At 40.1% G+C, this 24163-nt stretch overlaps 1 protein-coding gene across 4 annotated transcripts in view; it reads right to left on the bottom strand.

The window, feature by feature from the left end:
• Positions 1 to 3591: 3591 nt before the first annotated feature.
• LOC117830188 (nuclear distribution protein nudE-like 1-B) overlaps positions 3592 to 24163 on the bottom strand; it is a 23940-nt gene continuing 3368 nt past the window's right edge. For 2 of the 4 annotated variants that reach the window (XM_034708194.1, XM_034708198.1), the window contains 8 exons: positions 21828 to 21924; positions 15722 to 15875; positions 14103 to 14251; positions 11433 to 11569; positions 11090 to 11263; positions 9282 to 9376; positions 9044 to 9189; positions 3592 to 4986 (listed from right to left, as the gene is read on the bottom strand). In XM_034708194.1, the coding sequence (XP_034564085.1) occupies positions 4893 to 4986; positions 9044 to 9189; positions 9282 to 9376; positions 11090 to 11263; positions 11433 to 11569; positions 14103 to 14251; positions 15722 to 15875; positions 21828 to 21924 (1046 nt within the window). In that variant the 3' untranslated portion in view covers positions 3592 to 4892. Of the gene's footprint in view, positions 4987 to 8875; positions 8911 to 9043; positions 9190 to 9281; positions 9377 to 11089; positions 11264 to 11432; positions 11570 to 14102; positions 14252 to 15721; positions 15876 to 21827; positions 21925 to 24163 lie in introns of all 4 variants that reach the window. The other 2 variants (XM_034708196.1, XM_034708195.1) reach the window with 2 other exon arrangements.

The following is a 24163-nucleotide window of genomic DNA, read 5'->3' as shown; positions in this document are numbered from 1 at the left end:
CACTTTAAATGTATTCTCCAACAATTATATACTAATAAAATATCTCAGTACTTAATGTGAGTGTTTCTGTCTCCATATGTACTGAACTATTATGGTTTTGGGATTAATTTGAACATTTTGAACCGGAAGTCGTCGTGCGTCAGAAACGTCAAGTAGAAGAAGAAGGGGGTGTGGAACCATACGAGCAGTCACGTAGCTACTAGACTCCTAAAGGTCAGATATAAAACAAATGTAGCTTCCTGAGTTTCTCTTTAAATCTCCACCTCACGAGGATTCAGGGATAATGAAGAATCACCAGCTGTCCTCTGCGAAACGACTGACCAAGCCGATCCTGTTTGGGACTCTGATTGTCGGGCTGGCTACTGCTTTCTTTAACAGGTGACTTTAATATTTACTGCATGCTGTGGGATCTCTTTGGTGTTATCTGTAAATTCCCCTTGCATATTGGGATGATTATAATCATTATAATGCTTTAACCTGCAGTGTTACATAATGCACCTTGGTCCACTTGGCTTTACACAACAGTGTTTTCTTGGTGCAGCCTGATTATTCATCACCTTTCTAACAGTGCAGATGCAGCTGAAATTAAAAAGTGCAAGCATATTTCTGCAGCTGCATATAAGGTGCATCATTATGCAAACTAATATCCCTTCAATTTATTTCATGGAGCACATTTCATTCACAGAGCAACACAATGTGCTTCACATTAGGAGGAAAGCTGCTGCAGCACTGTCATTAAAGTGAATATAAATAAACATAGACACTCATATAGGAGTATAATGTGTGTACTATAAGTTGAACCAAATAAACTTTAAGTGAAGAATAGAAAAGATAAACAATGAGTATGAAAAGCAGACATTACGCCTCTTATTCTGGATTAAAGCTCCAGTAAGGAACTTTTTGTGCTTACTTTGGTGCCCCCTGTGGACAAAAGAGGAAGCTCTTTCTTTTAACAGTCTAACACATCACTTACTTTGAATATCTGCAGAATATTTGCAATTTAAAATAAGTTTGTTTCTTCTGTCAGTTGTCTCGTCTGACACCTACCTGACCTTGCAGCGATTAAAGGCATTAAAAAAATCGTTTTTAAGAAGCACCGCCGTTGATTTCAGCGTGTTTCAGAACCAGCTACAAACTCCTTTTTGTGTCATCTTATCTAGAAAAAGTCGACAATATCTCACCGTTGCTTGCTAGTTTCCTTCTCTACTGAAATATTGAGAGAGACTTTCTGCACAATGGCAGAACTGGCAGATAATAGACTTAAAACCTTCCCTAAACTCCATAGGACATCTTGGAAATTGCTTGAGTAGTCTAACTAAAGTCCAAAACCCTGATATAATGATAACTATATATGTTGAAGCAATGCATAAAGGCTGACATTTGAGCAGCTAGCATCACAAAAAAATGAGCCTTTGATTGCTATCAACACACTTCATTGAGGCGCAGTTTAAAAGATGTACTTGTGGAATTTTCAGTATTCTGTATATGAGACACATTTAAATGAATTATCCTCTAAATATTGTATAAAAAGTAGAAGATAAAAGATGTGCCCCTCTGAGTGCTCGCTCTGTCACTCATCCACCTGTTCTGTCCTCCTCCTCCCTGCAGACACAGATTCTTCGAGGATGTTGAAGACCTCAGAGCTCAGGAGCGAGCACGAAATGACGCCAAGAGGATGGAGATCCTGGAGAGGAGGATGAAGCAGATCGAGGAGGCAGCAGAGAAGAGGAGAGCAGGAAGCAGCTGAACCCACAGCCTGGACTGTGACTGACACCATGCAGAACTTCATGTGGAGCCGGTCTACAGACGCCTGATGTGACCTTTAAGACAAAGCCTGTAAATACTCTGCCTTGTACCTGATTTCACTGATGGATCGGATGGTGTTTAAATCTTCACAATCAAGTGGACACATCTGTACTGGAGACATCTGAGGAGCTGAAGGAGGAACTGTTTTGTTTTTGTAAAAGAAGCATCAGTGAAAAACAGAAGGATGTATTTTGGTTGATTCACACACATGACTAGTATTGTAATCACATATTATGTGTCTGTTTTGAGACATGAATATTCATAATTAAATGGCCGAAGTGCTGAATTATTCAGGAAAGATCTGCCTCTTTTTGTTGCATTAACATATTTGACCAGCAGAGGGCAGCGTGCTCAACAACTTCAGAGGGTTACTCTGGAGTTCTGCAGGTTTTTACTGTTGTGACACTTTTCTAAATGTGATCTGTAGAGTTTGTTTTTATCTGATTTATTATCCTTTGGGTTAAATTCAAACTCATAGATCATGATGAATAGTAATGAAACATGCTAATTATCATAATACTTCACACATTTTTGTCACTTTCATCATCTTTCCCATATATCTGTCACTTATGAGGATATAATTGAACAAAAACTGATGATTTTACTTCTATAACTCAAAGCAAGTTAAAAAGAACTGCTCATTTATTTGGATGGGAATCAGTTCAGACTGATGGACACCTGGGTTAGGAGAAAGTAGATCTCACAGGAGGTTCAGTCACATGTAGTCCTGACTGTTTTATCACAGGAGGAAATCAAACAGAGTCCAATGAATACATAGACAAGAACCATCATCAACTATAATACATGTGTTGTCATTTACAGGCTTATATCTAGGGGAAAATGTCCCTTTAATCTGAATATCTCTTAAAATGTTGGTCTGATAATTGGAAATCACAAGCTGGTTTTAGGATGTAATCTTTAAGATTAAATATTTGACTCAACAATTAAAATAAAATAATATTTGAGGGATGAATCAATACTAAAAGTAGGGTTGAAAATAAGATAAGATATTACTTTATTGATCCCCAGGGGGAAATTCAGTTGTTGCAGCAACTCAGACATAAGTACAATCAAGAATAAGTTTAAATTAAATAAGTAAATGTAATACGTAATATGTAAGATATACACAAATGTTAAAAAGGGTGTAAATTGTAGTAATTACAATGTTACTTAAATAAGTGAAAAAGTACCTTGAGTTTGTCAGAGTTCAAGTTGGTGTATCTCAGTCTCTCAAACTCGGTCATGAAAGCTTTGAAACATCAAATATCCACATTTAAAGCTCCTGTGAGGGACTTTTGGCTTGTGTTGTTTATGGCACCCCCTGTGGACAGAGCCATCTTTGCAGTTTTTGACCTGTACACATGCATAATCTCAACCTGCTCCCTTATTAAAGTTGAATGCATCACTCGTTGTGTCTCTTCGCCATGGAAAAGTTAAACGAATAGTATCATTAGTGTGCATTAATCACTAAAGGGACACCTACCCCTGTATGTCAGAGTATTCAGACATTAAGAATAACTACACAGAGATCTTCTCTCCTCTTGTTGGTAGTCTTGTTTGCTCTTTTAGTTCATAAGGAGGCTTTAATACTGATTTAAATCTGCTTCATGAACAACTGAAAATTGCTCACAGGTACTTTAAGGAGAAGAAACTTGAGTTACATTGAATTAAATGAATCAGTAATTTCTGTCACTAAATAATATATCTTAACTAATTCAACATGACAGCTCTGCCTGAAAGATGCTGTAACAGCTGTTACAGTGAGAACAGACACAGAAGGCGTTATAGATGTAAACAACATCATTTATTAAAACATGCTGTGAACGAAACCTGAAATAAATTAACCCCAAAAACTAAAGAAAACTACAGAAGAGGAGAACAGCCACGCCTGCAATTATTTTCTGGAAGCTGATATCTGTAGATTATTTTAATATCTTTATGTAAAAAAGTTTGTTTTATAAATTAAAAGGTTCATTCCTCTAAATATCTCAAGAAAACAAAACACAGAAAACGTTTGTTCCCCTGAGATAAGAGAGAAATTTCACCTCTCATCACATGAAATCTGTCGTGTGTGAATTTGGAGTATCATTTAAAAATAAGTGCAAGTATGGCCATCCTGGGCTTCCGTACAAAACCAGTGATATTGCACTTAAATGAAAATGAAAAAAGTGAGTTCACACGAGGTCAAAGTGCTCCACTTGCTTCCCGTACAGTACTAAAAAAAGTGTTAAGTAATAAACCGAGAAAATGTTAAAATGTTAAAACACTTCAACTACACGATACAAGAACGCTCGCTTCACTGGCCCGAACACGACGAAGACGTCGACGGCGTCTTTAAAGACGGCGTCGATAAATAACGATCAATATGACCAATACTGTACACATCATGTCACAGAGTTCAGAGGACAGGTGGCGTGTTGGACTCGATACAATGACACAAAGACGCTCCTACCCCGATCTTCAGACCACTTCAGAACCAAAAAGGAAGAGTACTCTATGTACATGGGTCAGGAGATAAGAGATTAAAAACCATCTGACTCTTTAGACGCAGCAGAGCGAGTTTAAAACACGTCTGTCTCACATGTTGGACATTTTGAAACATCAATTATTGATGCAGACACGATCCATGTGGTACAAAATGACCCGGGACAAATGTCATGTGCAAACTCATCAGGCCGGTTATTATCAGAGATCTTTTTCTCTTGTTTGAAGAGTTATTGCTTTTAAATGTTAATCAAAGTTTGCAGCTAAGAGCGCGTTTAAAGTTGCATAAAGTTTCCCTTTTAGTTGATTTGTTGTTCATGTTTCATAAATCAGGCCGAGATCCTGTTGTGAAGCGTGAATGTGGCGCCCTCTTTAAAGCAGATACAGACACATACACAGACGAGGACCCACGAGTACAGCAGGACGAAGCACGAGAGTCGAGTCAGAGCGTGGAGGACGGGGTCTGGAGTAACAGTACATCCACAAGGTTTTACAGTATCAGACATTTGTGTGTCCCTCTTTGTCCCTCTGTTTTTATATGTTCAAGTGCAGGACGGGCGTGTTCGGTTGAGGGTTTGAGGGAGGGGAGGGGGGGGTCAGTGTCACACAGCAAGGGGAACCAGGCCAGGGGAGGAGGCAACAGGAGGGGCGGTGATGGCCGTCAGGGTGCCAGGCTTCAGTCCGTTCACCGGCCTGCTGAGAGACAGAAGAGTAAAACAATTAAACAAAACGAAATTCAAATAAAGACAAAGTGAAACCAACAGAGGCAGCCAACGATGAATCTAGACTGAGCAGGTCCCTGATGAGAAAGCAGCCTTTATGAAACAGTCAGGTTAGTATGGAAGCCCAGGACCGCCAGGAGGAGTTAGAAATGAAGGAAATGATGTTCTTAGAGTGAGTCCAAATTCAGAATGAATCCTTGTTTAGAAAAATAACCCAACCTTTTTCTTTATTATTATAAGTTTCGTATTTATTTTACATTCACTTAATTTTTTATTTGTTTTACATTTTATTTATTTTCTGTTTTAAATCATCATTTATATTATTTAATATCATTGTTATATACAATACCTTTTGTATTTATTTTTAATAACTTATTTATTTTATTTCATTTGTATTACTTTCTTGTTCTCTTCTCTATTTATTTATTTTCTATTTTAAATTATAATTTTTATTATTAGTTATTTTTTACCTTTTGTATTTTTTTATATTAACTCATTTATTTTATTTCATTTTTATTATTTATTTTTTCTCTTCTCTATTTAATTGTTTTCTATTTAAATTATTATTATTATTATTTTTTAATTAATTAATTTGTTCACTTATGTATGCCAAATGATTTAAAAACCAAAATAATAAATAGATTTCTGGGGATTGCATGCCTTGAAAAATGTGCACTCATGCAATTTTGTAATATGTGTATAATTTTGCATTTTTTGCATTAATTTATGGACGATGTAAACTGCCTTAGACATTTTCTCCTCTGTCAATGTTTTTACTCACTGATATCAATTTATTAGTTATTTGATGTTTCTTTTAAAAGAACAACAACTTGGCTGAATTGTTTAAGTCCATCTTCGGTACATAATGTGTAAAAAATCAAATAAACAGAGCTTTGAATAAAATAAATATATAAAATAAATAAAATAAAATAAAATAAAACATAACACTGTCGCAAAATGTGGAGCTTTTTAACTTAAGTAATATCATCAAAGCTGGAATCAAGGAATTTATTTTCCAGCATTCTGCAGAAAGATTACCCATGGAAGTGATTTGTTGAAACATGCAAGAATATTCTGCAAACCTGTGCAGAGAATCATCTTTCAGAAGGCATTCAAACGCATCTCTGCTGAAGCATGACTCCAGTTTTATCATAACAATATTTTTAAAATTAAGTTAAAGTTCAAACATACTTCCAAGTATTTTTTTTGGTCTTTGCTCAGAGATATTATCATAAAAGAACTTTCAACAGTTTCCTTTCCTTCCCAGACAAACAGATTAAAGTTTAAAGAAATTAAACTGAAGTTGCATTTAAAGAAGTTTGTAATCAGCCATTCATGTTTTGAGGGGATGTTGGAGCAGCCGGCGGACAGCTGATATCTTTACTGACGGTCTGAAGGAATCATGTTGGTCAGAAGAAGCAGAGTTTAGATTCTGCTGCTTCAAAAAATACTTTTTAAACTTTAAAGCAAAAACTGTTTTTCAAGCTGAACTGGAAACACTCAGATATCCATCAACACTCTGTTTGACTGTCGGGTTTAAACACGTCATCTTTGTCTCGTCAGACTTCCTGAAGAGAACCTAAGTTATGCGAGTTTGTTGCTAAAAATAGATCTTGACTAAAGAGAATGGGAAGGAAACGTTGGATTCTCCTGACTGACTGGTTGAACTGGTCTGTTTGGTGGGACATAGTTGGCCTGAGACCAGTATAAGATGGATGTTTGAAGCCTGAGTCATGACGCCTGAAGAATAAGGGTGCAGAGCGAGACAGAAGGTGAATTAAAGCGAGCCGTCTGGTGTTTTTTTTACCACGGAAGTTACATTTCTTTATTCTCTTACATGGATCAGAAAAACATGCCACAAGTCTGAATCCATGGCTGTTAAATAAATGAGATATGACTCTAAATTTGGTCCTGATTTAACAGATACCGAGGTTTAACACTCACATTTATTCTAACAATAGTCATGTTTCCTTCTGTCACAGTGAGTGAGACAAACGGACGTCAGCCTGAAGGTGAACAGTGTCCATAACAAACATCCTGCTCAGTACGTCAGAGGGACAAACGACCTTGTTGTGTGTTTGTTCTCAATGTGCAAACTCTGCCTCTTTAGTTCTCCCTCACACAGCAGAAACTCTACACACACTGGCACAGCCGCTCTCTGCAGCACTCAGGCTGCTCTGTCCAGTTCTCTGCTGTATCACTCCTGTGTTCAAGCAGCTGTTATTGAAAAGTCTGATGTTATCTTTTATGTGAACTTTTACTCAGGAGTTAATTCATCCTGACTTTACCAGCTGCATCAATAAGAGTCAACTATTGCATAAGAAGGTCTCAATAAAGTACTGTTTACCGTAGATCAGGTCATTCTGGGTATAAACAATGACTAGATGTTTTGGGAAACAACAGCCCAGAGGTATTATGATTAGTGAGGTCGTTTAAGTCGGCTGTCTGAGGGATCATCTTAACATTCATGGTCCCAAGAGGAGAAATCCTACTGACAGTGTGAATCACAATCAGCAGGTCAGGCTTGTTAGTATAAAAATATTTCTTAATGCGAACGGTTCAAAGATCTGCAAAGACATTTCTGACTCTCAGACACAGTAACCTTCAAAGTTAAATAATCCTTTGACTAACTTCTCTTTCCACCGCAAAGGTTATATTTGTACAGAAGAGGATTAGAGACACTGAATAAGCTTTTTTGGAGACTAGACCAGTGAAACTAATAATCTTACTTAAAAATCAGAATTCAGACTTTAATCTAAGAATTCAGACTTTGAATTTTTAGATTAAAGTCTGAATTCTAAGATTAGACTTTAATCTAAGAATGAATTCAGACTTTAATCTAAGAATTCAGACTTTAATCTAAGAATTCAGACTTTAATCTAAGAATTCAGACTTTAATCTAAGAATTCAGACTTTAATCTCAAAATCCTGACCTTTATCTTAGAGTTCAGATTTTGATCTCAGATTTAATTAAAAATCTGTAAATTAAAGTCAATTAAATGAATGACAATTAAAGAATTCTAAGAGTTTTTACTTTAATTTAAGGATCTTGATTTTAATCTCAAAATTCTGACTTTATTCTCAGATATCCGACTTTATTTTAATCATTTCGATTTTAATCTAATTTATCCAATTTTAGATTAAGAATTTTGACATGAATCTCATAATTCCACCTTTAATCTCAGAATTCTGACTTTAATTTACAAATTCAGAAAAAAAAATTGGAGGTTGGGCAAGTACAGATTTTTTTTAATGAGAGTCTCTTATCTTCTTCCATTTATTTGAGGTTTTGAAGGAAAGTCAAAATTATAATCCCATCCTTTAGAACTTCCTGCTGAATGGACCCAGCAGCCTCAGTTGAGCTACAGTTAGCAAATGCTATCATGCTAACAGACTGAACAATGTAAAACTCAGAATGTTAGCTCTACCAGTGCTAGCATGTTAGCAGCATTAGGCCCAAAGCACCATGTTACCTAAACCTGCCTACACATAGTCAGAATAATCGCAATAACTGTGTTGTAGTTTCTGAAGGCTCCCTGTGGTCAGATCAGCTGTTAAATCTCAGATCATCTCTATTCAAACATTATTATGCTCAAATATCAGGCAGAAACATGTGACCTCATGTTGCTGTTAGGACAGGAAGAATGTTCAGTAAGAGTTAAAGGCAGCAGAAATCTCCAGCACCGTTACACCTTTACCACCACCACCCTGAAACAGTTAGGGTACAGGAAGTCAAACAGCCCTCAGTAACATTATTTCTATGAGGTCTACATTGAAACAGAAGTTTGTTAACAGCAGCAGCAGCAGCAGCAGCATGCACACGCCCCAACACACTCAGTAACAAGCGGAGGAGCTGCAGTTACCCAAAATCAACGCAGGGAACGTGACCATCTCTGTCCTGCTGGGAGAAAACGCACACAGGTCTGAGATCCTCTTCCTCAGTCATCTCATCTTTTACTCTCATAACACATCTATTATGTCACTTTAATTCTGTCAGGAGATTCAAGTCTGATAAACCTGGTTTAACTCACGCTTTGTCAAAGTATGACGTGTGGAGAGACTGCGAGTAGCTGGTTGTGTTTGCGTTGAGCGCGTTGCTGTTGTCGAGCGTGTACACCTTCCTGGTTCTCTGGTCCTTGGCAAAGTTCCTGCAGGCGGCGAGCTTGGACTCCAGAGCCTGCAGGGAGATGGAGGAGTTCAAATGCAATGCCTGTCTCTATGAAGGAGACTTTAAAACCTTGAAACATGAACTCAAAAGGAGTTACTCACCCCGACTTTACGAAGTAAATCGCTGACGATGTTCAGTGCCGATATCCTGGCAGAGGGAGTCAGCGGAGAGTTGCTGCTGTAGCCGTTTGACAGAGCTGTGAAGGAAACAATAACATAAAAAGATGAGTTAATTTAAATTACTCATGTCCAATAAATCTATACTGCTGCCTTCAGTGTTAAAAAAGTCAATGAGGAAGTGGAAAAAACTGCAGTTCCTCGAGTGTCCACTAGAGGCTGACTCCAATGGTGAAGGAATCCCCAGTAGAGCCCATATTAAACGTCCATGTTTACAGCCAATCATAGTGAAGTAATATGTTGCAGAGGAAATAACAACAAGCACTTCTCATCCGTAGTATGGGAGGTAGAGCCTTCAGTTATCAGGCCCCTCTCCTTTGGAATCATCTACCAGTCAGGGTCCGGGAGGCAGACACCCTCTCTACTTTTAAGAGTAGGCTTCAAACTTTCCTTTTTGATAAAGCTTATAGTTAGAGCTGGATCAGGCTTGAACCAGCTCTTAGTTATGCTGCTATAGGCTTAGACTGACACACTGGGATCCTGTCTTTCCCTCTCTCTCCTCTCTCTGTCTGTCTCTCACTTTAACTCTTCCTGTCCCATTAAAGTTACTAACCATAGACCTTTCTGGAGTCCCTGAGCTCCCTTGTCTCGTAGGTTCCTCTGGATCTCTGCTGTAGATTCCTTTTTTGGGTCTGTTATTCATTCTTTCTTGTTTCTGTCTTTCTTGTCTCATCTCTTTCATTCCTTTTTCCTTTCATTTGTTCTTTCTTGCTGTCCCTCTTTATTTCATTCTTTTCACCTTTATTTTCTTTCATTCCCTCTTCCTTTCATTCATTTCTTTCTTCACTTCTTTCTTTCTCTCTTTGTTCTTTCCATGTTTCTTCATCCTTTATGTCTCCTTTTCTTATCCCGTCCTTTCCTTCGGTCATTCCTTCACCATTTCTTCGCCTCTTTTTCTTTCTTCTGGTCTCCCTCTCTTCTCTCTTTTCTTAGACCTTTCTGGAGTCCCTGAGCTCCCTTGTCTCGTAGGTTCCTCTGGATCTCTGCTGCTGTGGACATGCCAGATTCCAGCTGCTACAACTACTACTATCCGTCTCCCCACTATCATCTCTCTCTCTCTTCATCTCCCTCTATCCCTCTCTCCAACACGGTCTCAGCAGATGTGTGTCTAACATGAGTCTGGTCCTGCTGGAGGTTTCTGCCTGTTAAAGGAAGTTTGTCCTTGCCACTGTAACTTGCTAAATGCTGCAAAGTGCTCTGCTCATGGTGGATTAAGATGAGATCAGACTGAGTCCTGTCCGTAAGATGGGACTGGATCTGATCCGGTCTTGATGTTGGGTCTTTGTTAATGATAGAACATAGAGTACGGTCTAGACCGGCTCTGTTTGGAAAGAGTCTGAGGAGAACATTTGTTGGGATTTGGTGCTTTATAAATAAAGATTGATTGCAGACACAGTTCCAAAATCCAGGTAGTGCTTCTTCTTTTTTTAGAGCAGTTGCTTTGAGAGTGAATAAATATTTTAATGCATTTGCCTCATAACCATCCTTCTGTGAGCGTTTTTAATGCCACACCCTGCAAAGTGCTGATTATTGATGCACATTTTTCCGCCCTTGAGCTAACAGTTTCCCTGTAGGAGCAGCTGACACTCCCTTCTCCTGAAAGTCATGTTAAAAGAAAGAGGCAGATGCGTGGTGTTTCAGTAAAGACAGCTCTGTTATGGATCTTCCAGTCTGTGCTTGCACGATGAGCCTGAAATAAAATGCACTCGAGAGGAAACATGAGCAGCAGGTACCTGTTGTGTTGGCAAAGGCATTGTCCAGACCTTTGCTCAGTGGGGTGGCAGGGAGCGAGAGAGAGGCCTGAACAGCTGAGTCCATCTTCTCATTGTCCTGTGTGGGCGAGCTCGGGGCCGACATCCTGCTTACATCGGTCTGCCTCTCCCTCACGGCCAGCTCCTGCCGCAAATCTGCACAGATTTAAGAATGGAGGAACAATCAGAGATGAGCCGAGGACACAAATCAAAGACAGATATTTTAACAGATGATTGAAGAGGAGGAGAAGTGCAGCCTGAATGTTAATGAGTCGGAGGAGTTATTGACAGCGCGGCTCATTAGTAAAATCCAGTCGATGCTCACCCCTGGCTTCATCCTTTAATCTCTGCACAGAGACCAGCAGAGACTCCTTCTCATCCAGCTCGCTCTCCAGGAAAGCGTTCCTCTCGATGGCCTGATTCAGACGCTGCTCGAAGTTCTCCAGAGACACGATCGTAGCTCTGAGAGAAGAAGAAGAAGAGGAGGAGGAGGAGGTAGAGAGAATAAGAAGCTAAATTGATCTGACATTTCATTGAACCAGTCTATTCATAACACCTGGGTCGGCCATCTTTACGTCCTTCCTACTTATCAGTGAGTATCAAAGAGGGAATAAGGAATCAATACCTCAGGGTTGAATTGATTTCAATCTAATCTAAGCTCCAGATCGATGTGATTGAACCGTTTGTTAATTATAACGATGGGTAAAATTATCATGTAGATTAAAGTTCGATCAGAAAGTAGCTGGCTGCTGCCTCAGATATACGTTTGTGTGATCATGATGTCACAACACTGTCCAGAAAGACCTTTATAACCTTTCACCTTTTTAAATAACAGGTGTGTCGATTTTTACGATAGCTCCTGTGAGGGGGTTTTAGTAGGGCAGTATTCCAATATGATAACGACCCCAAACACACCTCCAAGACGACCCCTGCCTTGCTAAAGAAGCTGAGGGTGAAGGTGATGGAGTGGTCAAGCATGTCTCCAGACCTAAACCCTATGGAGCACCTGTGGGGCATCCTCAAACGGAAAGGTGGAGGAGCTCACGGTCTCTAACATCCACCAGATCCGTGATGTCGTCATGGAGGAGTGGAAGAGGATTCCAGTGGGAACCTGTGAAGCTCTGGTGAACTCCATGCCCAAGAGGGTTAAGGCAGTGCTGGAAAATAATGGTGGCCACAGAAAATATTGACACTTTGGGCCCAATGTGGACATTTTCACTTAGGGGTGTACCCACTGTTGCCGGTGGTTTAGACATTAATAGCTGCGTGTTGAGTTACTTTGAGGGGACATTACATTTACACTGTTATACAAGCTGAACACTGACTACTTTACATTATATCAAAGTTTCATTTCTTCAGTGTTGTCCCATGAAAATATGTAATTAAATATTTGCAGAAATGTGAGGGGTGTACTCACTTCTGTGAGATACTGTAAATCACTTTAGATCAATAAAATAATCTTTAATCAATGATTTTTTTTGCCAAATCATCTGCATCTTAAGTTAGTAGTTGGGTAATAAGCAGGATAATCTATGTTAGCAGGTAGTTAAGGGAAATCGAACCAATTATCCCTTACAGAAAATACATTGAAATAGAAGAAACTGCTTTTTTTGTGAAATTTTCAAGCAAATATTCAACATTTGAGTTATCTTTGATATCAGGAAGCATGATATATGAAGATCTGCAAAGAGTTCAGAGCATTGATTGCATATTGAATGAACAGCATCACTTAATTCCCTCCCATTGTGAGCTTTGAAGCCAACAATCACCTCCCAGGGTGCAGATATTTGCGCTGTTGGAGTGAAGGCATGTTCACAAGCGACCTGACTGGATGAGTCTAGGCCGGGACGGACATCACACCGGCAACACGAACCAAAACAACCTGATCCAATCTCACATTTCAGCAGGTTTTGGTGCATGCAAGAAAAACAGTCTGCATGGAGAGCAAAAGCAGGCAGAACACATACCGCTGCAATGACATCCCATCGGCATAAATCTGGTGACGATTAATTCATCTCTAACAGATATCCAGTATGCTAGCTTCTCTACACTGGCTCCCAATAAAATGTAGAATAGAATTTAAAATCCTTCTTTTAACCTACAAAGCCCTTAAAAATCAGACACCCTCGTACCTTAAAGAGCTCATAGTGCCCTATTACCCCTCTAGAACTCTACGCTCCCAACTTGCAGGCTTGCAAGTTGTACCTAAAGTCTCTAAAAGTAGTATGGGAGGTAGAACCTTCAGTTATCAGGCCCCTCTCCTTTGGAATCATCTACCAGTCAGGGTCCGGGAGGCAGACACCCTCTCCACTTTTAAGTGTAGGCTTCAAACTTTCCTTTTTTGACAAAGCTTATAGTTAAGCTGGATCAGGCTTGGACCAGCTTTTGTCATGCTGCTATAGGCCTAGACTGCCGGGGGAACTGGCACACTGACACACTGGGATCCTAGCTCACCCCCTTCCCCCCAACCCCTTCATCACTTACTTTAACTCTTCCTGTCCCATTAAAGTTACTAACCATAGACCTTTCTGGAGTCCCTGAGCTCCCTTGTCTCGTAGATTCCTCTGAGCTGCCGTAGACATCCTCCTGCTGCGGATGATCTGGACTCCAACGGCAACAGCTTCTACTATTCGTCTCATCACTATCACCTCTCTCTCTTACTCCCCTCTATCTGTCTTTCCAGACCCAACTCGGTCTCAGCAGATGTGTGTCTAACATGAGTCTGGTCCTGCTGGAGGTTTCTGCCTGTTAAAGGAAGTTTTTCCTTGCCGCTGTAACTAGCTAAATACTGCGATGTGCAATGCTCATGATAGATTAAGGTGGGGTCAGACTGAGTCTTACCCTGTCTTGAAGTTGGGTCAGCGGTTAGACTTCCTGGTTTCATGGAGTGCATCAGAAGTGTCATAACTCAACTCATTAAGCTCTGGACGAGGTAGACTAATGAGGTCAGGGTTTTGTTGTGATATTTCAGGGATCTTTTAGAGTCTAAACACACCTTTTGGCTCTCTCCAAGTCGTCATTGGACTGTTCGAGCTCTCGGACGTATTTGTGGAGCTGATCCTTGATGCTGCGCGTTTGTCCGAGGTCGTCCTCCAGCATGGAGACCTGCTTGTAGCTCTGAGAGTACTGATGCTCCAGTTTATCCTGAGGACAACAAGAGAAGGACAGGATGAGGAGAAGCAGCACGTATTGATCACATGGATGTATTTTAAAAACACAGAACAGCTACACACACACACCTCCTACACGCTATCATCCATTTTTCAGTGCCACACTCTCTCTTCCTCCTCCCTCAGTGAGGCAGCGGATGCTAAGTGTGACCTATATTTTGAGACAATCAGCTCAATAAGTACCGCTGGGTCTGTCTGTACGTCTGACCTATATCCGCTGTTACTGTGCAGTCTGAACTCACTGCAGACACACACACAGCCTCAGTGTGCTTACAGTCTCACTCATTCACACATCTCATCAGCATTACAGTGAAACATGCAGGAAATCATGGTTAAGATATACTGGTCTTAAATTGTAAATATAAAAACACACTCTGATGTTAAAACTCTAAATGTAAGACATTATCCTAACATGTCTGAGCTGGATGACATGCTATCTTTGAATTATGTTCTTCTTCAGGTTTATTTATGTCTTTACTGAGAGAAAGGATCGTGGATAGAGGAAGAAACTGGGAGAGAGAGAGAGCGGGGACGACTGCCTGTTTTAAGGAATACAGCCAAACCATCAAGTTGAGTAGACAGGGCTTGATTATAAACTTCAAGTACAAAAACACAGCTCTGTCTTCCTCGGCTGTGTGTAGTCTGAACCTGACACACACTTTGGCACACACACCCCTCATCCCTGCAGGATGGAGACACGGACACAGAAATGTGCCACCAGCCTCTCTGTAATTATGGAGCGAGAATAAGAACGAGAGACACAACCTGATGCATTATGTATGAGAGTCATTCAGATCAGCTGCATCAGAATACAGATGGCTGCAGGGCAGAGCAGGTGAGAAAAGGAAGCTCAGCACCTTCCTGAGGACAGATTTCCATTTAGATTGCACATGGATTCACAGACTGGGCCAGATCCAGGACTAAACTTTCAGGTGTGAACTCAATATCCCCGTGACCTCTTCCATACGAGCAGAGAGAGAGAGCTGCAGGCCCGCAGGATAAATAAATAAGACAGAGTGCTTCCAGGGGAGCAGCAGCTGCTACAGCCCAACTTCACTTCTGCTTCGTCCCAAGAGGCTGCGCTCAAGGACGAGCGGTGACATAAGAAAGAAGAGCATCAAATATTTATGTCAGGGTGCACCGAGAGACAAGCTGTGCTGGGCTGCAGCAGAGGGTAATGTATGGCTCAGAATGACAGACATATACATAACGCTGGGCTCATCATAATCTTAATATATCTCCAGTCAAGGTCTCTTAAATGACAGGACGACTTCTGTATTCAGTGAGTTAGGGGCATTCCCTTCACATCTTAGAGAAGCCAGGATGCATGAGGAGAGAGGTGTGCTCCATCTCTGCACTGTAACACTTTGATTCATATCATAACAGGAGGTCATGACCTCTTCAGAGTTCAGAGGATACATTACAGGGATCTCCTGTAGCTTACCTTGAGCGTCTCCACCTCGTTCTTCAGTCTGTTGTTCTCACACTGCAGGTCCTTCATGCGGTGCTCGGCCTGTCCCAGCTGAGCCTCCAGCTCGGCCTCCAGCTCCCTGCTGCCCTCCTGGAACTCCAGCAGCTCCTCATGAGAGTCCTGGCAGCTGCAGGCAGACAGAAAAGGAGGCGTTAGACCAGACCAGACAGACAGAAAGAGGTTGAGAGCACGACTGATGGTTTCATTCATTCATCCATCAACTGGTGCACTTTGAGAACTGCTTACTAGTACCCTGTTTTATAGCTTTATTTTTAGACATGTGGCCACGAGAGGACTGACCCAGATCCTGCACCTCAAGTCTAAAAACTTCAGTTAGTGGAGTAGTGTAAGGTTCAGTCCAGGTTTTGGTGAAGTCTAAATCAGTGAGGGGCTGTTTTATTCAGGAGCATTAGCTGCAGTGTAACTTTGAGCTGCTTCTGCCTCACTTCATTTCCATTTCCTGCTTCTTTCTGCTCCACATCTCAGAGGGAAGACAGCCAACAAATAACTGTTAAATTGTCAATCATCATGAAGTAAAATCTTACAGAATAAGACGGTGATAGTCCAGATACACTCAGGATGAATCTGATCCAGCAAAGTTGTCTGAGTAGAGAAGCTGCTGCAGGAAACTTCAGCTCAGTTCCAGGATTTGATCCAAGCTCAGTAACTTTTTAAATCAATCTTTCTGTTCCTTTTCAAACTCAGCTGAATACTGTCTTCAGCCCTCATCATATTGCCAGTTCAAGGCGTGATATTTAAGCCTCTGTAATGTCTCTCCTTCATATGAATGTCTCAGATGCGAGACAGGAACAGGTGGAACAACGCTGAAAATCCCAGTGTGTTTTCACCTCTCTGCTTCATAATGTGGTGTGAGATCCCACACTGGGGCACCAACATTAGCTGTTACTGGATTAACATGATTGTGCAAAGGCATGATGACAGCGGCACTGTGATGCTATGCTGCTGCAAAATGTGAAAAGCACTTGGTTGGTGCTTAAGTTTTAAATTTCAGGATGCTAAAATCAGAGCTCAACACGTTACAGTAAAACACAGAACAGCTGATCTAGTGAGAATCATTTAAGGGGTATCATGTTGTTAATTAGAAGGTTTTCCTATTACCCCTCTAGATTGCTACGCTCCCAACATGCAGGACTGCTCATCGTACCTAAAGTCTCTAAAAAGTAGTATGGGAGGTAGAGCCTTCAGCTATCAGGCCCCTCTCCTTTGGAATCATCTACCAGTCAGGGTCCAGGAGGCAGACACCCTCTCTACTTTTAAGAGTAGGCTTCAAACTTTCCTTTTTGATAAAGCTTATAGTTAGAGCTGGATCAGGCTTGGACCAGGTCTATCTATAAGCTGCTATAGGCTTAGACTGACACACTGGGATCCTGTCTTTCCCTCTCTCTCCTCTCTCTGCCTGTCTCTCACTTTAACTCTTCCTGTCCCATTAAAGTTACTAACCATAGACCTTTCTGGACTTCCTGAGCTCCCTTGTCTCGTAAGTTCCTCTGAGCTGCCGTGGACGTCCTCCAGCTGATACGGACGTGCTGGACTCCAGCTGCTACAGCTACTACTACTCGTCTCATCACTATCACCGCTCCCTCTATCTCTTACTCCCCTCTATCCCTCTTTCCAGACCTCACTCGGTCTCAGCAGATGTGTGTCTAACATCAGTCTGGTCCTGCTGTAGGTTTCTGCCTGTTAAAAGGAAGTTTTTCCTCGCCGCTGTAACTCGCTAAATACTACGAGGTGCAATGCTCATGGTGGATTAAGGTGGGGTCAGACTGAGTCTGATCCTGTCTTGGTGTTGGGTTCATAATTTGACAAAGTACAGTCTAGACCTGCTCTGTTTGTAAAAGCGTCTTCAGATAACGTTTGTTGTGATTTGGCGCTATACAAATAAAGATTGATTGATTGATTGAATGTGAAATCTGGGATTATTCTTGAAGTAGTGAAAAAATCCCATGAAAACACAAACAGTGAACACCTCTTCAGAGAAATATTATTCATGAAGCAAAAGCAGAATGCATCTTCTTCCCTTTGTCACAGCGCTGTTTTGTTGTCTCAACACTACACAAACAATGAGTCACTCTTATGAATGCACATGCTCCTGTATTACCATAAACACACACACACACACACACTACAGTTTATTTTGACTCAGTGGTTCTGACATCATCCTGCATGTAAAATACAGACTACAGCAGCAAATGTGTGGTGACAAAACTCCCTTTCACTGAATTAGAGGACAGTTTGGTGTCCTTGCTGTTTAAGGAAATCACCCTGAATATTTGCAGCCTGTGTTTAAAGTGTAACACTTACACAAGGAATGAATCTGTTGCATTAAAACAGCTTGATTTAGCCTTTTTCTGAAAGTGCAGGATCGGTTTTTAACTTTTTAAATACAGCTTGTAATCAATATAAAGTCATCTGTGGACTTAAAAATGTGTCAAAATTTACAGTATTTTCGTTTAAAGCCACAAAAACAGATGACTAAAATGTGTGTGTGCGTTCAGATCAACTCCTCTCTGAGTTCAGAAAGCTGACATCACATTCAGAACAGCTCCACATGCCATGTGACGGCACAACAGCTTTACCGGGAAGTGCAGGTTATATAACTGTCTGTTCATGCATCCATGGTCGAATACGCTTGGACACACACACACTAGACACACACACTAGACACACACAGAGTCCCAGCTGCCTAAAAATGGCAAATGCACTATCTAGCCATCCAGAGAGAGAGTGCTGAGGATGGCACAGAGCCAGAAGGTCCATTTATAAAGCCTTTCGTTCAGCTGCAGGTGGAAATCCTCAGCCTCACTTTGAACTGGCTGTGACTAACTGGCAGACTGGCGCTTCCTCTGTCACACTTATTCTAAATGTTCATTTAAATGCTGAATTTTATTCCTGAAAAGTTGGAGGGAATCCTCAGAAAGCAGAAGAAATGTCAAGACAGGAAAATATAGATTATTGCGTTTAATTCTGAGGTCATTTTGGGTGCACAGTGCTTTTACATCGCTTGTGGTGCACAAATGATTATGCAAATTCAACTTTCTTAAGTAAATACGATCATATCTCTCCAGTTTTGGCTTCCTTGCACTGCTCCCTTTTTAAAAAAATTGATTTTAAGATTTTACTGATTCCTTTAAAGCTCTTCATGGACTTTCTCCTCGCTATATAGCAGACCTTTAGTAACCTAAAAGCTGATGCATGCATTGAGATCCTTGGACAGAGGTTTATTGTGCATCCAAATACAAAAATGAAAACGAAAGGTTCTTTTAAATCTCTTCTGAAAACATACTTTTATCAAAGAGCCTTTCCTAATTTTATTTAGATTTATTTTATTTTATTTTAGCCGTTTTAAGAAATATATTTTAAAATAATTGTATTTTTTTAGAGTTCTTTTATTTGAATTTTATTTTATTTTATTTGAATTTCTGGGGCTTTTTGCCTTTATTTGATAGGACAGCTGAAGACAGACAGGAAATGTGGGGAGTGGAGAGTGGAGGGAGACATGCAGGGGATGGTTGCAGCCGGGAATCAAACCGGCGACGAGGACTAGCCTCTGTATGTGGGGCGCTTAGACCGCTAGGCTACCAGCGCCCCCTTTTAGTGGATTTTATGTCTTTTAAAATACATTTTATTCCTTAATCTTGACTTGTGTGATTTTATGAACTGCCTGTTTTATTTTGCCGCCCATGTGAAGCACTTTGTAACGTTTGTAAAGTGCTCTACAAATAAAATTATTATTATTAGAATTAAATAAAATCCCTACTGTGTTAGACTTTTAGATATGCTGCTTCCAGGGTTAAGAATGATCTTGAGCTCCTATGAGATAAGAGGAAACACACCTCACAGAATCACACGGATGTAGTCTGGACTCTGAAGGAAGCTCATTGTCCAGACTCTTACATAACTGGGTGTAGGCCTGAGCTTGTTTCCTCCAGCACAGGATGTCTAAGATTCAGAGATCACTTCTTAATCAAGCGAGGTGTTGTGAGCTAATTTTAGCTGCTTTCAGATCATGAAAACGGTCTGGTCCTCATGACAGCGAACACAAACTGCTGCACCGTTACATAAAAGCCACTCAAAGATGAGAGGACAAAGAGACATGAGACACTTTCACGGTTAATGTGAAATGTGATCTGTCGCTTTGTGTGAGAAAAGAAGAGCTTTTCACCGCCTGTCCTACAAGAAACTGCTCCAGCAGTGTCACTGGATACATCAGCCCTGGATCCTGATTGTAACAGTAAGAATGGGAGGCTGTAATCCAATGACAGACAGCAGATCAAAACGTTCCTGAGCTCATGTATTCCTGCTGCGGTGAGCCGACGTTCCCACAGACACAAAGAGACGCAGTGTTGCTATCAGGTCGTGTGATCTAGAGGCTCAATCTGTGATTCAAATGAGGCTGATGGGGAAGCGCTTCAGTTCAGAGTTATAAAACAACGTGCATTAGAACACAGATACTTCAACACTGAACCAGTCTGAAGTCACAGAGACCAGCAGCTATTGTCTGACGGCACCTGATGCAGCCAGAGGTTGATAGTACACGACCTCCAGTCTGTCAGGTTGTCGTCTTTAACCCACAGAGAGGGCTTTAAGCAATGACATCTACAAAGCGATTAGCTCCACTTACCTGCAGATATCTGTTTAAAGAGATTAGTTAGAGCTAACTTGTCATTAGATAACTTGACAGTTTGATTGGATCCAGGATTGCATAATGACAGGTTTGCATTCTACCCTCCAAACTGACTGTGCTCCAGCATACAGCACACGCTCCCTGAGGCTTGAGGTGTGTCCAGACTTTGTTGTTTGAGGTGGCTCTATAGGTGGGCACTGATTTATACAGGAGGTGGCATGAAGAACGTCTGCACACAGATGAATGAATAACCTGTATTTACCTTTTTATGTCTCAGCTTCTTATAACCAATTTAACTTCTGAGCTTTATTCTTTGAAGTCTGAAAAAGAATATGTTTGTCTATCTGTCTCCCCACTATCATCTCTCTCTCTCTTCATCTCCCTCTATCCCTCTCTCCAACACGGTCTCAGCAGATGTGTGACTAACATGAGTCTGGTCCTGCTGGAGGTTTCTGCCTGTTAAAGGAAGTTTGTCCTTGCCACTGTAACTTGCTAAATGCTGCAAAGTGCTCTGCTCATGGTGGATTAAGGTGAGATCAGACTGAGTCCTGTCTGTAAGATGGGACTGGATCTTATCCTGTCTGGATGTTGGGTCTTTGTTAATAATAGAAAAGAGCACGGTCTAGACCTGCTCTGTTTGGAAAGAGTCTAAGGATAACATTTGTTGTGAATTGGCGCTTTATAAATAAAGATTGATTGATTGTCATGAGTCCTAAGTAAGTACGTTAAAAAGTTGCTAGTAGTTTTAAGGGGGGGCATGATACCTCTCTGGACACGCCCCTGCTTGTGAACAACACTCCTTGGACTCCTTTGTGATAGCAGACTCTAATGCAGTGTGAACAGACACAGCATGGAAATGTGATTCTAGTTCATAGTCACACACGTAAGTCAGTGTTTTAATGATCAGTTTAGAGTCTTAGCTACATTGAATGAGTTAAGTTGAGTATCCTCAGAAGGAAAAAGGTAATCAAGAAAAGCCCCAGGTACCAAAAGAGACTTGAGTTGAGCAGTTTTATCAATTTTACAATGTGCTTCACAAGAAAATACTTATAAAGCTTAATTTATAAAAACTATAAACACTTATGATATGAACAGCCAAATGCATTGTGTGCAGAAATCGAATTGTGAAATTTCTAGAGCAGAGTATAGAGGTTTGTGGGATCATTGGGTTTTTAAATTGGCCAGTTGTTCTCTGATCCAGTAACAGAATGTTTTTTCTTAAATAATCAATCCTGTGAGAATTAAAAACCAGCACTGTGTCAGTCTGCCTCAAGGCATTTTCCTATGTCCCTATGTTTGTTTTCCTGTTTGGACTACACTGCTAAGTAGAATGAATCATTAGTTCAGGTGTTGGACTTGTTGAATGTAAGAAATGTAAGTAAACACTGCCAATAGAGAGAGAATTTGTGATAAGAGTCAGTTACAGTTTCATACCCTTTCTTGTACTTGAGGGAGAGAGCCTTCCAGAAGTCGATTTCCTCATCTTTGGAGGAGAATTTTGGTATCATATCTGTTTCCATGGCAAACAAGTCTGGAAGAGAAAGAGGACAAAAAGGTGATTACAAGATTTTATCATAGAGATTTTTGGACAAGCTGAAAGTCTCCCTCATTGGTCTTAATAGTTTCTTATAACCTGGGATCTTAATGGAAGTCAAGCCCAACACAGATTTTGTTTTGCATAAATAATTCAAATCACAGCTGGGAATTTATCCTCTAAAAGGTTGTGCTACAAACTCCAGGACCTGGAGGAGTTCAGTTTTTAGAGAGCCTGAACTCTGCTTTCCAGAGTTTGAATAAAACAGCTGCATCATAGACAAAATAAAATAAAATAAAAATAAAAATCAATAAAATAAGTAAGAGAAAAAAAAACTAAAATCAAGAATCAGTTAAAGTTAAAAAGATTAGATAAATATAATAAATAAATATATTTTATAATTTTATTATCTATCTTTGAATAGCCTCAATTGAGAGTCTGACAGACATTGTACGATAATTAAAATCAGTAACAGTTAAAAATGCTGGACACCAGCTTCATTTGGCTCACTACTAGAGCAACTGTTCACATTCAGCAGAACAGTAGCAGGTGTATTCATTTGAAGCATGTTTTAAAAGGACTTTTCAGCCTGAATACAGAGAGACAGTTCCCAGGAGTAACCGTTTGGACAGAAGCCTCATTCATCATCCTGAGTGCACTAGCATTTGGAAACGTGCTTTTAAAAACAAGACACAACTACACGAGAGATATTGTCATTTCTAAATATGATAGGTTGTCCTTTACAGTATTTGTTCAGCCTATAGACAAAGAGAACCAGCACAAAGCTCCATAACAACACAGGACGTCATGTTTGCTCAGGATAAAGCTTCTCTGAATACAGGGCAGCTCTCACCTGCTTTGAATACATGGAGACTAAAGTATGAGCACAGGGTGGTTAACCAAATCAAACACACAGTGAAAGACAAACAGTCGATCAATAGATGTAGGAAGTCTTTGAAACTAGAATATAGCACAGGCAGGTGCAACACTTTGGTGACCTACATTTTGAGATATTCAAACTATTATCATCCTTTAAAAGCTTTAATAAAGTAAATTTACTGATAAACACAGCACATGTATGCATATATGTTTTAAACATAGACTGTATAAAATATGGATGTAGTATCCGTGACGTCACCCATCTGTTTCTGAAGTGCTGTTTTGAGGCCAATCGGCCTGTCAATCAAGTCAGCTGTGCCTCTCGTAATGGAAAACTTGTAATCTTAATATCTTTGAAATTGCCCCATTAGAAAAAAATTCACCCCCCTACATTGTGTGCCGATTGAGAAATGAGCTATCCAGACTACACCTGTTTTTTGTACCAGGCTGTAAACATGTTTTTTTTAATTGGTGTGTATGTGGTTTCCGGTGCTTCAGGAGCCAGCCTCAAGCGTATCCTTGATGAACTGCAGTTTAGCACTTCCGCATTGGACTCATATTTTTAGACCAGAGGTTGCCGCTCGGTTTTAACCCTCCTGTTATGTTTGTTTCTCTGGAACAGCAATAATGTTTCTGGGTCAATTTGACCCGGGCCATATTCAATTACCCAAAAGTGTCAGAACCCCAAATAATCCCAATCCACATTTTTTTAAATCTAATTTTTAACTCCATTACTAACCATTTAAATCAATATTTAGTTCATTGGTGTTCTTTAATTCTCACAGATCATGGTTTAATGAGGATAACTCACTAAACTCGTTTTTCATTCAAATTAATGTTAAAACTTTTTTAATGTACATTAGAGAGACCTAAATATAAATACTGTAGTTTTACATGACATAGATTTTTGTTTATTTTATTTTAAATTTTGAATTTTTTTTTCTTCATGAAGTGATGTTGATACATTAACACGACTCCTCTTCTGTCACATGCTGCCCAGATTTTTATGCTGCATTTAGCTGGTTTGGAAGGAATATATTGCCTAAAATAGACTTTTAAAAGGGTCAATTTGACCCGCAACATAACAGGAGGGTTAAATGACAGATGAAAGGAGGACGGACACTAAATTACTAAAGTAGCTTTAAGTTACTTTTGCTGCTAATTCACTAAACTAGCACCTTCAGGAATCAAAAAATGTTGGACTCCTCTTTAATGTTATCTACAAAATAAAAAAAATACATGTTTAATTATGTTTTCAAATGAATACTTGAGAAAACGTCCTTTTTCTTGCTCATGAGTAAGAGAAGATTGACTCCACACCAAAACATGAAGCTACAGTCAGTTAGCTCCTGAAGTT

Source organism: Notolabrus celidotus, chromosome 18 (assembly GCF_009762535.1).
Source record: "Notolabrus celidotus isolate fNotCel1 chromosome 18, fNotCel1.pri, whole genome shotgun sequence".
Lineage (NCBI taxonomy): Eukaryota > Metazoa > Chordata > Actinopteri > Labriformes > Labridae > Notolabrus > Notolabrus celidotus.
This window is presented reverse-complemented; position numbering and strand designations above follow the sequence as displayed.